Consider the following 16684-nt stretch of genomic DNA (forward strand, 5'->3'; position numbering starts at 1 on the left):
TTTTTTTCCTACATATATTCTAAGTATTAAAGAGTAATCCCCCATTGATTCAAGTTAGAAAGAACACCTTGTTTGATTGTTACTTCAACTTTTTGTTTCAAAGCAAAAACATTTGTGAGTAAAATTGAAAACCGAGTTAAAATGTAACTCAACAAAAACACTTCAGCAATTACACAAAACTACAAACCAGACGAGGCCTCTGTGCAGTGACGCCCTACAATACCCAGTGGATAAGCTTAAAGAAGAGATAAAAAATTGGTCTTTTTATTTATTTAAATGCTATCTTGAATAAGTGATTTGTGAAAAAGAAATCAACTGCAAAGATATAAAGTAATCAAATTTGATGACATCAGACCAATACAACTATGGTAGACATTTACCTTTGGCCAAAAATAAATATATGTCTGTTTAGGGTTACATAAGCAAAAAATATAGGGTCGGCAGGTCAGGATTTTTTTTTTTTTTAGTGTCTTTCACTCTTAAATAATGGCTGGAACCAGAGTCTAAGATCGAAATTGTGACTTTTATTTTTTTTTTCGTAGAAAAGAGAGGAAAAAAATTAGGGGTGGAAAAAAAAAAATTAGGCTTGGGGGTAAAAAATTAGGGTCGGTCGGGTAACCCTAAACAGACATATTTTTTTTTTTGGCCTTATGATGAATCTTCAAAAATCAACTTGGTCACAATGTACACAGTTGTCCTGTAAAAAACCCAAACCCATAAAATATTTTTAAAAACGAAAACTTACGGATTTCAGCCGACACATGAGCACCACACACCTCCTGTCGGGTTCTCAGACACAGGGAAATGTTTAGCTTATTTACACCGTCTTCTAGCACTGAATAGGACTTCTGGGAAGCGTCAAAACAGTCCACACTATTTAGAATTACAGTAGACCACGTTGTACCTCCATTACGACTGACTTTGATACGAACACAATACGTAACATTTATATCAATATCCAATGTTAATTTTTTATCTTCTAGTTTAAATACTGGCACAGTCTTTATCGCCGGGAATGTTAAATCTGCAACACACAGGAAACGGTATGTTAGATCATGGTACAATACTTATCACCAATTGTTACAATATACTGGGTAGTCCATGGTACAATACTTATCACCAATTGTTACAATATACTGGGTAGTCCATGGTACAATACTTATCACCAATTGTTACAATATACTGGGTAGTCCATGGTACAATACTTATCACCAATTGTTACAATATACTGGGTAGTCCATGGTACAATACACTTATCAGCAATTGTTACAATATACTGGGTAGTCCATGGTACAATACTTATCACCAATTGTTACAATATACTGGGTAGTCCATGGTACAATACTTATCACCAATTGTTACAATATACTGGGTAGTCCATGGTACAATACTTATCACCAATTGTTACAATATACTGGGTAGTCCATGGTACAATACTTATCACCAATTGTTACAATATACTGGGTAGTCCATGGTACAATACTTATCACCAATTGTTACAATATACTGGGTAGTCCATGGTACAATACTTATCACCAATTTGTTACAATATACTGGGTAGTCCATGGTACAATACTTATCACCAATTGTTACAATATACTGGGTAGTCCATGGTACACAATACTTATCTGGGGTAGTCCAATTGTTACCAATATACTGGGCAGTTCATGGTACAATACTTATCACCAATTGTTACAATATACTGGGTAGTCCATGGTACAATACTTATCACCAATTGTTACAATAATACTGGGTAGTCCATGGTACAATACTTATCACCAATTGTTACAATATACTGGGTAGTCCATGGTACAATACTTATCACACCAATTGTTACAATATACTGGGTAGTCCATGGTACAATACTTATCACCAATTGTTACAATATACTGGGTAGTCCATGGTACAATACTTATCACCAATTGTTTACAATATATACTGGGTAGTCCATGGTACAATACTTATCATGCAATTGTTACAATATATGGGTGTCCATGGTACAATACTTATCACCAATTGTTACAATATACTGGGTAGTCCATGGTACAATACTTATCAGCAATTGTTACAATATTACTGGGTAGTCCATGGTACAATACTTATCACCAATTGTTACAATATACGGGGTAGTCCATGGTACAATACTTATCACCCAATTGTTACAATATACTGGGTAGTCCATGGTACAATTACTTAATCACCATTGTTACAATATACGGGGTAGTCCATGGTTACAATACTTATCACCAATTGTTACAATTATACTGGGTGTCCATGGTACATTAACTTACTCACCAATTGATCAACAATATACTGGGTAGTCCTCCATGGTACAATACTTGATCACCAATTGTTTACAATATACTGGGTAGTCCATGGTTACAACGTAATTATCACCAATGTTACAATATACCTGGGTAGTCCTATGGTAACAATACTTATCACTCAATTGTTACAATATACTGGGTAGTCCATGGTACAATATCTTATCAGCAATTGTTTACAATTATACTGGGTAGTCCATGGTACAATTACTTATCACCAATTGTTACAATATACTGGGTAGTCCATGGTACAATACTTATCACCAATTGTTTACAATATACTGGGTAGTCACATGGTTACAATACTTATCACCAATTGTTACAATATTACTGGGTTCGTCCTTGGTACAATACTTATCACCAATTGTTACAATATACTGGGGAGATCACATGGTACCCAATACTCATCACAATGTTATTACAATAATACATGTACATACTTTTATCACCAATGTGTTACAATATACTGGGTAGTCCATGGTACAATACTTATCATAGCAATTGTTACAATATACTGGGTAGTACCATGGTTCAATACTTATCACCAATTGTTACAAATATACTGGGTTGTCCATGGTACAATACTTATCAACCAATTGTTACAATATACTGGGTAGATCCATGGTACAATACTTATCACCCAATTGTTGACAATATACTGGGTAGTCCATGGTACAATACTTATCACCAATTGTTACAATATACTGGGTAGTCCATGGTACAATACTTATCACCAATTGTTACAATATTACTGGGTAGTTCCATGGGTACAATACTTATCACCAATTGTTAACATATACTGGGTCGTCCATGGTACAATACTTATCACCAATTGTTACAATATACTGGGTAGTCCATGGTACAATACTTATCACCAATTGTTACAATATACTGGGTAGTCCATGGTACAAATTTTATCACCAATTGTTACAATATACTGGGTAGTCCATGGTACAATACTTATCACCAATGTTACAATATACTGGGTAGTCCATGGTACAATACTTATCACCAAATTGTTACAATATACTTGGTAGTCCATGGTACAATACTTATCACCAATTGTTACAATATTACTGGGTAGTCCATTGGTAAAATACTTATCACACAATTGTTATACAATATACCTGGGGAGTTCATGGTACAATACTTATCACAATTTGGTACAATATACTGGGGTAGTCCATGGTACAATACTTATCACCAATTGTTACAATATACTGGGTAGTCCATGGTACAATACTTATCACCAATTGTTACAATATACTGGGTAGTCCATGGTACAATACTTATCACCAATTGTTACAATATACTGGTAGTCCATGGTACAATACTTATCACCAATTGTTACAATATACTGGTAGTCCATGGTACAATACTTATCACCAATTGTTACAATATACTGGGTAGTCCATGGTACAATACTTATCACCAATTGTTACAATATACTGGGTAGTCCATGGTACAATACTTATCACCAATTGTTACAATATACTGGGTAGTCCATGGTACAATACTTATCACCAATTGTTACAATATACTGGGTAGTCCATGGTACAATACTTATCACCAATTGTTACAATATACTGGGTAGTCCATGGTACAATACTTATCACCAATTGTTACAATATACTGGGTAGTCCATGGTACAATACTTATCACCAATTGTTACAATATACTGGGTAGTCCATGGTACAATACTTATCACCAATTGTTACAATATACTGGGTAGTCCATGGTACAATACTTATCACCAATTGTTACAATATACTGGGTAGTCCATGGTACAATACTTATCACCAATTGTTACAATATACTGGGTAGTCCATGGTACAATACTTATCACCAATTGTTACAATATACTGGGTAGTCCATGGTACAATACTTATCACCAATTGTTACAATATACTGGGTAGTCCATGGTACAATACTTATCACCAATTGTTACAATATACTGGGTAGTCCATGGTACAATACTTATCACCAATTGTTACAATATACTGGGTAGTCCATGGTACAATACTTATCACCAATTGTTACAATATACTGGGTAGTCCATGGTACAATACTTATCACCAATTGTTACAATATACTGGGTAGTCCATGGTACAATACTTATCACCAATTGTTACAATATACTGGGTAAGTCCATGGTACAATACTTATCACCAATTGTTACAATAGTCCATGGTAGTACAATTTACTTATCACCAATTGTTAACCAATGGATACATTTACTTATCACAATAGTAGTTCATGGTACAATAACTTATCACCAATTGTTACAATATACTGGGTAGTCCATGGTACAATACTTATCACCAATTGTTACAATATACTGGGTAGTCCATGGTACAATACTACAATATACTATAATAATAATAGACTTTATATAGAGTCGATAACACTTGGAGTCAGAGACTCGTCTTCCAAGTGGTCAACATAAAAATATACAATATTTACTACTGGGTAGTCCATGGTACATTCTGACATGTAAGATGTAAATTTCCCCAAACTCTATAATAGAGGAAATCAGGATTGAACAGAACAGGCATGACTAAGCATTATAACACACTCTTTTATTGAAGTTTTAAAGAAAAGAAATTTACCCATTGATGAGATTTTAAGATAGCGACTTCAATCTGAGAAAGTTAAAGTAGAGGATAATCCTAAGATAAAAAGTTCTGATCCTGACAAGAGAATTCAAAACACTTGATATTTAACTTACCATGAGTTGTAACTTTTATAGATTCTGAGTGGTTCCCTTGGCCGAGTTTATTCACGCCGTAAACTTTAAAGTCATATGTTGTCTCTGGCATGAGCCCAGTGACGTTATACTCGTCCACTGTCGCCACATCGACATCGTTAGCACCATGTGATGAGTGTGGTAAGCTTGTATAGCGGATATAAAACGTCTGAGATTCTCCGCCATTAAATCCTGGGGTCCATCGGAGGTACACCGACTCCCAAGTCTTAGAGGTTACAGCAAGACCAGTAGGGGCCTCGGGTTTATCTGTACGGAGCAATAAAGAGGAAATCTTCATTCACAAGTAACATTAAACAACAAACGACTGGAATACATTCTTATTCTAATATCAATCAAATTTGAATAATTGGCTGCATTTTAAATTCAGAGACCTTACAATAATTATTGGGTGTTACAAATAAAAATGTTCTACTCTATAACTAATTCTTACATCATTCATTTATAATACAGTGGAACTTCCCTAAACCGACCATGGTCGGTGCATAGAATTTCAGTCGGTTGAGAGGGTTCGGTTTGGAGAAGTGAACCGAATATCGATCATTACGATCCAGATTTTATTGATCAGAAGTTGGTTTCTACACTACACTGTACTGCCTAGTGTTTGTTATAACTTACCGATATTAATTGTTAATGTAAATGTTATCACCAAAGAGAACAAGAGGCCCAGAGGGCCTGTATCGCTCACCTGGTTTGTAATGCCAAGTAATGTTCTGAATAACAGGTTCATTGTTTCTTTTCTGAAGGAATTTGAATAATTACCTCTATTTCTCTTATTGGGCCCCACCCCTCCTGCCCCCAGGGGGGTCAGAGCTTAAATTTATACAAGTTCTGTTCCCCTTCCCCCAAGGATGTTTGTGGCTAAATTTGGTTACATTCCATGCAGAACTCTAAGACAAGTAGCGATTTAAAGGATTTACCTCTATATCCCCTATTGGGCCCCACCCCTAATGCCCCTGGGGGATTAGAGCCAAAATTTATACAAGTTCTGTTCCCCTTCCCCCAAGGATGTTTGTTGCCAAATTTGGTTACATTACATGCAGAACTTTAGGACAAGTAGCGATTTAAAGGATTTACCTCTATTTCCCCTATTGGGCCCCACCCCTCCTGCCCCCGGATGGTCAGAGCCAAAATTTATACAAGTTCTGTTCCCCTTCCCCCAAGGATGTTTGTGGCAAAATTTGGTTACATTCCATGCAGAACTCTAGGACAAGTAGCGATTTAAAGGATTTACCTCTATTTCCCCTATTGGGCCCCGCCCCTCCTGCCCCCGGGGGATCAGAGCCAAAATTTATACAAGTTCTGTTCCCCTTCCCCCAAGAATGTTTGTGGCTAAATTTGGTTACAACCCATTCAGAACTCTAGGACAAGTAGCGATTTAGAGGATTTACCTCAAATTCCCCTGTTGGGCTCCGCCCCTCCTGCCCCCGGGGGATCAGAGCCAAAATTTATACAAGTTCTGTTCCCCTTCCCCCAAGAATGTTTGTGGCCAAATTTGGTTACAATCCATTCAGAACTCTAGGACAAGTAGCGATTTATAGGGTTACCTCAAATTCTCCTGTTGGGGCCCCGCCCCTCCTGCCCCCGGGGGTCAGAGCCAAAATTTATACAAGTTCTGTTCCCCTTTCCCCAAGGATATTTTTGGCAAAATTTGGTTACATTCCATGCAGAACTCTAGGACAAGTAGCGATTTAAAGGATTTACCTCTATTTCCCCTATTGGGTGCCCACCCCTCCTGCCCCGGGGGATCAGAGCCAAAATTTACACAAGTTCTGTTCCCCTTCCCCCAAGAATGTTTGTGGCCAAATTTGGTTACAATCCATTCAGAACTCTAGGACAAGTAGCGATTTATAGGGTTACCTCAAATTCTCCTGTTGGGCCCCGCCCCTCCTGCCCCCGGGGGTCAGAGCCAAAATTTATTTTTCTGTTCTCCTTCCCCCAAGGATGTTTGTGGCCAAATTTGGTTACAATCCATGTAGAACTCTTTGACTAGTAGCGATTTGAAGGAAATGTTGACAGACAGACGATGGACGGACGGACGCCGCGCCATGACATAAGCATATCGGCCCTTCAGGCCAGGTGAGCTAAAAATCATACCATTAAAAGGAATGGATTACAACAATCTTAACTTTGTTACCGCTTATAAACGTAGTTAGTTGCGTGAATAATCTTGAGGATGTTCTCGTCTGAACTATGGCCGATCGCTTCCGGTTACGTCAAGAATCAAATAAATATGGTCTAATTACAAGATGATCAGTCGATGCGGCCATTATATGACAAAACAACACATGGCTTTGGCTTTTTCATACAGATAATTTACGTTATCCGGCAACTACATATTAAGTAAACAAATCACCTGTGTGAGACTCTTAAAATTGAATACGAAACTTTCTGTTTATTACTAACTTATAATTAGCTCTGCTTGTTCTCCTACAGTGAACAAACCACCAGTGCACATGGTAGACCTTCGTTACATATGTAAAAAATAGACATGATTAAATGACTACACCACCATCTCTGGTATACTTACTGCGTACATATACCTATAGCCTTCACACCTGTATACATGCCCCAGGACTTGGCATGCCACAACTATTGGTGTCACTCAGGTAAGGCCGGTTTTCAGAAGTGTGTTTTTTAGTTACATTTGGCTATTCCGATCTCAAAATTGGTCTGGTATTCGGAATTGGGAGGAATTGGTTTTGGGAAGTTTTATTTACTATTAATAAAGAGGAATTCATTCTGTACATGACATCCATGTTTGGTTTCTAGAGGTGATCGGTTTCGAGAAGGTTTGGTTTCCGGAAGTTACACTACATCAAAGAGATGACAATGAATTTTAAACCAAAATCAGTTCCATTAAATCAAATTAGATTACTATATGAGAGTTACATTTGACTAGTTTATACAAAGATACACTTGTTAAATAACAGCTGCTTTCATTTAACCCCAGATTTTGTTACTTGACACAGTTACCTCCCTCTAATCACATCATCATAACTTACTTTTGACAGCCAGAGTTATAACTTTGACAGCCGTTCCTAAGTTACTTAAAACTCGACACTGATAATCCCCGAAATCAACATTCTGGACATCAGCAATTCGTAGAATGTTTGTTGCCTTGAACACATTGATATTGACCGTCGGTTCCTGGGTGTACCTCCCGCCTAATGGTAAGAGTGACTTCCCTTTGTACCACTGGAATTGTGGGATAGGATAGGCCTGGACCATACAGGAAAGTCTTGCCGTGGCATTCGCCGTGGCAGCTACCTTCTCATCTTCATCAGTCTGTGGTGGAACTGTATCAGAAATGAAAAGATAAAATATCTGAAACTATCTTAAGATCTAACCTGCACAATCAATTCCGGGATTTAAAATTATGCTCCATCTTATTAACAGCAATTCATTTTCGAGGATTTTTCTCGCAGTGAAATATGTGTCATATAGGTTTACAGTATAGATCTGAAAAGAAATAATAAAGAAGTAGATATAAATTACTGTCACTGCAAAAGTCTATAGTATTACCAACTGGTATCTAACCTTACTCAGATCTTTATTGCATAAAAAATTATTTTAAGGTTCCTAGTGTAAGGATTTGTAAGTAATTCATATTTCCTGCCCAAGTTAGATAAAGTCATTACTGTTTCTATATCCCCGTACTAATGGTACGGCTTTCTCTCTAGGTACTTACAGAAGATGAGGAGTTCTGTAGTGTGACTCTGCTGTGATCCTGTCGCGTTAGACACAGCCAAACACGTGTAGTTTCCAATGTCCTGGAGGAGGAGGGTTCCGCGCGTGGACGAACGACCAGAACCTACAAAAATAAAATCAACTTCAATTAAAGACTAATACAGTATCTGTCTGATTGTTAAATTCATTACTATTGAAGTGCCAGGGACATTTTAGAGAAAATTCTGTCTGTAGTTTCTATTGTTTAACTGGATACTGTTTTATTGAGTTGAATTTGATATTCTAAGATGTGGTGTTGGGTATTAGTTGTATAGTCATAATTGATGATCAGTTAAGGACAACCCACTAATTATCAATTTTATAATCGGATACCATTTACAGAAAACTCTCCTATATTATATATTTAATTAACCTTTTAATTTCCCTGAAAATCATTTAGAAAGATGAACCAACAGCATGAATTTAAATAATATTTTTTCTTTAATTCAAATTTGAATTATTGTGTATCTATCATGTCCAAGGCATTTTGAAATGTTGTTTTGCACATATCTATTAGATAATAAAGGTTCAGAACAGTATAGAATAAGCAGAAGTTATCTCCTATTTTAAAACTGGTAATCAATTAAAATTGAGAATTGATCCAAAATGATAGATGCTGAAAGACGGTATCTCTGGTGAGGCATGTTTACCTTGAAATGAGAGACGACTAGTGACCACATATTGATGTGTACTCTCCATATTAACAGAGGGCGATACAGCGTAAAATTCATCGTTTGGATCAATCCGGACGCCATCTTTGAACCAGATGACATTAGGCTGAGGTCGACCTTGGACTACACACTGTAAGGTGAAGCCAGTGTTGTTATGGTAGATTGTCTCCCTTGAACTAGGCACCACTTTAAAGGAAACTGGTTCTGGAAACAGATCATATCATTATGTTAACACATATAAATTTCAATCTTTGTTTAATTGACGCCATTAAGTGTATCACATGATAAAGGAATTTAATACCTATCCTAGACTTAAACCAAAAATCATCAAAAATATTTAATAATTAAACTGATGTTTAGATAAACTGGTGTAAACATGAAGGGATAAAATAGACAGAAATTAAATGAAGAAGATGTAAAACTGTTTTAATGAAAGAAGAGATGGATAGAGCCAACGCTGTCAATATCTTAGGTTATTCGTGGATTCTGCACTCCTCTTCGTGACTTACCATAGATATCCACTTGTATGGTACTGCGGCCGCCTGACCCGATGAGATTGGTCGCGGCGCAGGAGTAGTTGCCTATGTAACTAAGGGAGACCTGAGGAATGATGAGGTCTGCTTTGTTCTGGGCGAGGAGAGAATCTGTTTCTACACGCCTCCACTCAAACACTGGAGATGGGTAACCTGTGATTTATAGACATTTATTAAACAGTTTTCTTAAACATGAAACACTACCAGTTTGAAGCAGTGATACTCTGATCATGTTATACATGAAAACACAATATATTGTATCAAAATTAATGATTTTCCTTTTAGAATGGAATTAATAAAATTTAAAATGTATTCCAGTTTTGTTCTTGATGACTTTCTGCATATAATACAGTTATTTCAGTAACAGAATAAAATGACCACACACAGGCCTGTATGAGCATACAGTCTATGTCTAGAATTATGTCCCTTACCTGGCTTGTTGACAGAACATGTGAGGGAGAGTTGTTCTCCCACCTTAACAGGACTGTATGGGGAAATGAAGGCATCACCAGGTTTATCTGTAAAAACAGTGTTAAAATTAGAACTAACACACACATTGCAGCTAACAGATGTGATTCTTCCAAAACCTACCATTACTATTTTACTAACCAAATTCAACCCAATAAGCGCCCATGTCCCATAAGCGCCCCTCCCCATTTTTGAGGTCTCCAGTTCAATTGCTCAGGCATAAATAAAGACCAAAACTACACAAATCTGTATAGATTTGCAATAAGTTCTGTTTATTAGCACTTTTTTTTCCCCAAATTTTTTTCAATTTGTTTAAATGCCCTGGGCGTTTATTGGGTTGAATATGGTAAGTCTATGGCAGATAATATCAACTCTAAATGGTCTGGTAGTAAAGTTTGTCTACAACACTACACTCGAACGGGAATGTTTATTTCAAATGAATACAAATTATGACAACATAATCTTAACGGCTACATTCAAATCTGATGGTAATTGTTTTACAAATTATATTTATTGCTAAAAAATTTAAAATGCCAAAAGTGTCCTGTAGACTCAAGAATATATCTACAAGTAACTTGATTGATTGATGTTGTTTAACATGCTTGTTTTGGTTAAAACCAAGCCTAGGACACTCTACAAGTAACTTATTTATCAAAGCCAAATAAAAACACCTAACCAATCACAGTCACTCTTACATTGCACAAATAGGTAGGAGTATCCACGAGTCTCTTCGTCTCGGGCGATTTGATTGGACAACTGTAGACGATTCCTGGCGATACACGAGTAGTTGCCCATCTGACCGACACTGATGTTGGTGAGGTTAAGATCTGGTCCACTTGACCCCATACTACTGTCGACCTTGAGCCACTGAATGGAGGTGACCGGTGGGTTGGCATCCACGCTGCACCTCATGCTGATGTCGTCGGATTTCCTGGCAGTGTACACTGGTGGTACGGTGATAATGGGTGCATCTGTCAACACAATATGAATAACAATAAAACAACTTCTAATGGTAAGCTTTTTGGAAGACTTTCTTCTCTTGTGAATTTGTTATGTTGTTGAGAATGACTAGAACAGTGTAGCTCTAACACTATTGTTGAGAATGACTAGAACAGTGTATCTCTAACACTATTGTTGAGAATGACTAGAACAGTGTATCTCTAACACTATTGTTGAGAATGACTAGAACAGTGTATCTCTAACACTATTGTTGAGAATGACTAGAACAGTGTAGCTCTAACACTATTGTTGAGAATGACTAGAACAGTGTAGCTCTAACACTATTGTTGAGAATGACTAGAACAGTGTACTCTAACACTATTGTTGAGAATGACTAGAACAGTGTAGCTCTAACACTATTGTTGAGAATGACTAGAACAGTGTAGCTCTAACACTATTGTTGAGAATGACTAGAACAGTGTAGCTCTAACACTATTGTTGAGAATGACTAGAACAGTGTAGCTCTAAACACTATTGTTGAGAATGACTAGAACAGTGTAGCTCTAACACTATTGTTGAGAATGACTAGAACAGTGTAGCTCTAACACTATTGTTGAGAATGACTAGAACAGTGTAGCTCTAACACTATTGTTGAGAATGACTAGAACAGTGTAGCTCTAACACTATTGTTGAGAATGACTAGAACAGTGTAGCTCTAACACTATTGTTGAGAATGACTAGAACAGTGTAGTCTAAACACTATTGTTGAGAATGACTAGAACAGTGTAGCTCTAACACTATTGTTGAGAATGACTAGAACAGTGTAGCTCTAACACTATTGTTGAGAATGACTAGAACAGTGTAGCTCTAACACTATTGTTGAGAATGACTAGAACAGTGTAGCTCTAACACTATTGTTTGAGAATGACTAGAACAGTGTAGCTCTACACTATTGTTGAGAATGACTAGAACAGTGTATCTCTAACACTATTGTTGAGAATGACTAGAACAGTGTAGCTCTAACACTATTGTTGAGAATGACTAGAACAGTGTAGCTCTAACACTATTGTTGAGAATGACTAGAACAGTGTAGCTCTAACACTATTGTTGAGAATGACTAGAACAGTGTAGCTCTAACACTATTGTTGAGAATGACTAGAACAGTGTAGCTCTAACACTATTGTTGAGAATGACTAGAACAGTGTAGCTCTAACACTATTGTTGAGAATGACTAAGAACAGTGTAGCTCTAACACTAGCTTACACTATTGTTGAGAATGACTAGAACAGTGTAGCTCTAACACTATTGTTGAGAATGACTAGAACAGTGTATCTCTAACACTATTGTTGAGAATGACTAGAACAGTGTAGCTCTAACACTATTGTTGAGAATGACTAGAACAGTGTATCTCTAACACTATTGTTGAGAATGACTAGAACAGTGTATCTCTAACACTATTGTTGAGAATGACTAGAACAGTGTAGCTCTAACACTATTGTTGAGAATGACTAGAACAGTGTAGCTCTAACACTATTGTTGAGAATGACTAGAACAGTGTATCTCTAACACTATTGTTGAGAATGACTAGAACAGTGTATCTCTAACACTATTGTTGAGAATGACTAGAACAGTGTATCTCTAACACTATTGTTGAGAATGACTAGAACAGTGTATCTCTAACACTATTGTTGAGAATGACTAGAACAGTGTATCTCTAACACTATTGTTGAGAATGACTAGAACAGTGTAGCTCTAACACTATTGTTGAGAATGACTAGAACAGTGTATCTCTAACACTATTGTTGAGAATGACTAGAACAGTGTATAGCTCTAACACTATTGTTGAGAATGACTAGAACAGTGTATCTCTAACACTATTGTTGAGAATGACTAGAACAGTGTATCTCTAACACTATTGTTGAGAATGACTAGAACAGTGTATCTCTAACACTATTGTTGAGAATGACTAGAACAGTGTATCTCTAACACTATTGTTGAGAATGACTAGAACAGTGTATCTCTAACACTATTGTTGAGAATGACTAGAACAGTGTATCTCTAACACTATTGTTGAGAATGACTAGAACAGTGTATCTCTAACACTATTGTTGAGAATGACTAGAACAGTGTATCTCTAACACTATTGTTGAGAATGACTAGAACAGTGTAGCTCTAACACTATTGTTGAGATGAATGACTATTGTTGAGAAACAGAACAGTGTATCTCTAACACTATTGTTGAGAATGACTAGAACAGTGTATCTCTAACACTATTGTTGAGAATGACTAGAACAGTGTATCTCTAACACTATTGTTGAGAATGACTAGAACAGTGTATCTCTAACACTATTGTTGAGAATGACTAGAACAGTGTATCTCTAACACTATTGTTGAGAATGACTAGAACAGTGTATCTCTAACACTATTGTTGAGAATGACTAGAACAGTGTATCTCTAACACTATTGTTGAGAATGACTAGAACAGTGTAGCTCTAACACTATTGTTGAGAATGACTAGAACAGTGTATCTCTAACACTATTGTTGAGAATGACTAGAACAGTGTATCTCTAACACTATTGTTGAGAATGACTAGAACAGTGTATCTCTAACACTATTGTTGAGAATGACTAGAACAGTGTATCTCTAACACTATTGTTGAGAATGACTAGAACAGTGTAGCTCTAACACTATTGTTGAGAATGACTAGAACAGTGTATCTCTAACACTATTGTTGAGAATGACTAGAACAGTGTATCTCTAACACTATTGTTGAGAATGACTAGAACAGTGTATCTCTAACACTATTGTTGAGAATGACTAGAACAGTGTATCTCTAACACTATTGTTGAGAATGACTAGAACAGTGTATCTCTAACACTATTGTTGAGAATGACTAGAACAGTGTATCTCTAACACTATTGTTGAGAATGACTAGAACAGTGTATCTCTAACACTATTGTTGAGAATGACTAGAACAGTGTATCTCTAACACTATTGTTGAGAATGACTAGAACAGTGTAGCTCTAACACTATTGTTGAGAATGACTAGAACAGTGTATCTCTAACACTATTGTTGAGAATGACTAGAACAGTGTATCTCTAACACTATTGTTGAGAATGACTAGAACAGTGTATCTCTAACACTATTGTTGAGAATGACTAGAACAGTGTATCTCTAACACTATTGTTGAGAATGACTAGAACAGTGTAGCTCTAACACTATTGTTGAGAATGACTAGAACAGTGTAGCTCTAACACTATTGTTGAGAATGACTAGAACAGTGTAGCTCTAACACTATTGTTGAGAATGACTAGAACAGTGTATCTCTAACACTATTGTTGAGAATGACTAGAACATTGTGTACTAGAACAGTGTACTCACACTATTGTTGAGAATGACTAGAACAGTGTATAGCTCTAACACTATTGTTGAGAATGACTAGAACAGTGTATCTAACACTATTGTTGAAATGACTAGAACAGTGTATCTCTAACACTATTGTTGAGAATGACTAGAACAGTGTAGCTCTAACACTATTGTTGAGAATGACTAGAACAGTGTATCTCTAACACTATTGTTGAGAATGACTAGAACAGTGTGTATCTCTAACACTATTGTTGAGAATGACTAGAACAGTGTATCTCTAACACTATTGTTGAGAATGACTAGAACAGTGTATCTCTAACACTATTGTTGAGAATGACTAGAACAGTGTATCTCTAACACTATTGTTGAGAATGACTAGAACAGTGTAGCTCTAACACTATTGTTGAGAATGACTAGAACAGTGTATCTCTAACACTATTGTTGAGAATGACTAGAACAGTGTATCTCTAACACTATTGTTGAGAATGACTAGAACAGTGTAGCTCTAACACTATTGTTGAGAATGACTAGAACAGTGTAGCTCTAACACTATTGTTGAGAATGACTAGAACAGTGTAGCTCTAACACTATTGTTGAGAATGACTAGAACAGTGTAGCTCTAACACTATTGTTGAGAACTAGACTAGAACAGTGTAGCTCTAACACTATTGTTGAGAATGACTAGAACAGTGTATCTCTAACACTATTGTTGAGAATGACTAGAACAGTGTATCTCTAACACTATTGTTGAGAATGACTAGAACAGTGTATCTCTAACACTATTGTTGAGAATGACTAGAACAGTGTAGCTCTAACACTATTGTTGAGAATGACTAGAACAGTGTAGCTCTAACACTATTGTTGAGAATGACTAGAACAGTGTATCTCTAACACTATTGTTGAGAATGACTAGAACAGTGTATCTCTAACACTATTGTTGAGAATGACTAGAACAGTGTAGCTCTAACACTATTGTTGAGAATGACTAGAACAGTGTATCTCTAACACTATTGTTGAGAATGACTAGAACAGTGTATCTCTAACACTATTGTTGAGAATGACTAGAACAGTGTATCTCTAACACTATTGTTGAGAATGACTAGAACAGTGTATCTCTAACACTATTGTTGAGAATGACTAGAACAGTGTAGCTCTAACACTATTGTTGAGAATGACTAGAACAGTGTATCTCTAACACTATTGTTGAGAATGACTAGAACAGTGTATCTCTAACACTATTGTTGAGAATGACTAGAACAGTGATCTCTAACACTATTGTTGAGAATGACTAGAACAGTGTATCTCTAACACTATTGTTGAGAATGACTAGAACAGTGTATCTCTAACACTATTGTTGAGAATGACTAGAACAGTGTAGCTCTAACACTATTGTTGAGAATGACTAGAACAGTGTATCTCTAACACTATTGTTGAGAATGACTAGAACAGTGTATCTCTAACACTATTGTTGAGAATGACTAGAACAGTGTATCTCTAACACTATTGTTGAGAATGACTAGAACAGTGTATCTCTAACACTATTGTTGAGAATGACTAGAACAGTGTATCTCTAACACTATTGTTGAGAATGACTAGAACAGTGTAGCTCTAACACTATTGTTGAGAATGACTAGAACAGTGTATCTCTAACACTATTGTTGAGAATGACTAGAACAGTGTAGCTCTAACACTATTGTTGAGAATGACTAGAACAGTGTATCTCTAACACTATTGTTGAGAATGACTAGAACAGTGTATCTCTAACACTATTGTTGAGAATGACTAGAACAGTGTAGCTCTAACACTATTGTTGAGAATGACTAGAACAGTGTATCTCTAACACTATTGTTGAGAATGACTAGAACAGTGTATCTCTAACACTATTGTT

General features: G+C 36.4%; 1 protein-coding gene across 1 annotated transcript in view; it reads right to left on the reverse strand.

Annotated features, from left to right (window-relative positions):
* Window positions 1-16684, reverse strand: part of LOC138320189 (cell adhesion molecule DSCAML1-like) — a 103816-nt gene that overhangs the window by 48627 nt on the left and 38505 nt on the right. The window contains exons 6-13 of the mRNA XM_069263233.1: window positions 11185-11460; window positions 10453-10539; window positions 9998-10174; window positions 9468-9692; window positions 8780-8902; window positions 8094-8387; window positions 5053-5337; window positions 746-1024 (exon numbers count right to left, since the gene is read on the reverse strand). Of these exons, the coding sequence (XP_069119334.1) occupies window positions 746-1024; window positions 5053-5337; window positions 8094-8387; window positions 8780-8902; window positions 9468-9692; window positions 9998-10174; window positions 10453-10539; window positions 11185-11460 (1746 nt within the window). The remainder of the gene's footprint in view (window positions 1-745; window positions 1025-5052; window positions 5338-8093; window positions 8388-8779; window positions 8903-9467; window positions 9693-9997; window positions 10175-10452; window positions 10540-11184; window positions 11461-16684) is intronic.

The sequence above is a fragment of the Argopecten irradians genome, chromosome 3 (genome assembly GCF_041381155.1).
Source record: "Argopecten irradians isolate NY chromosome 3, Ai_NY, whole genome shotgun sequence".
Classification (NCBI taxonomy): Eukaryota; Metazoa; Mollusca; class Bivalvia; order Pectinida; family Pectinidae; genus Argopecten; species Argopecten irradians.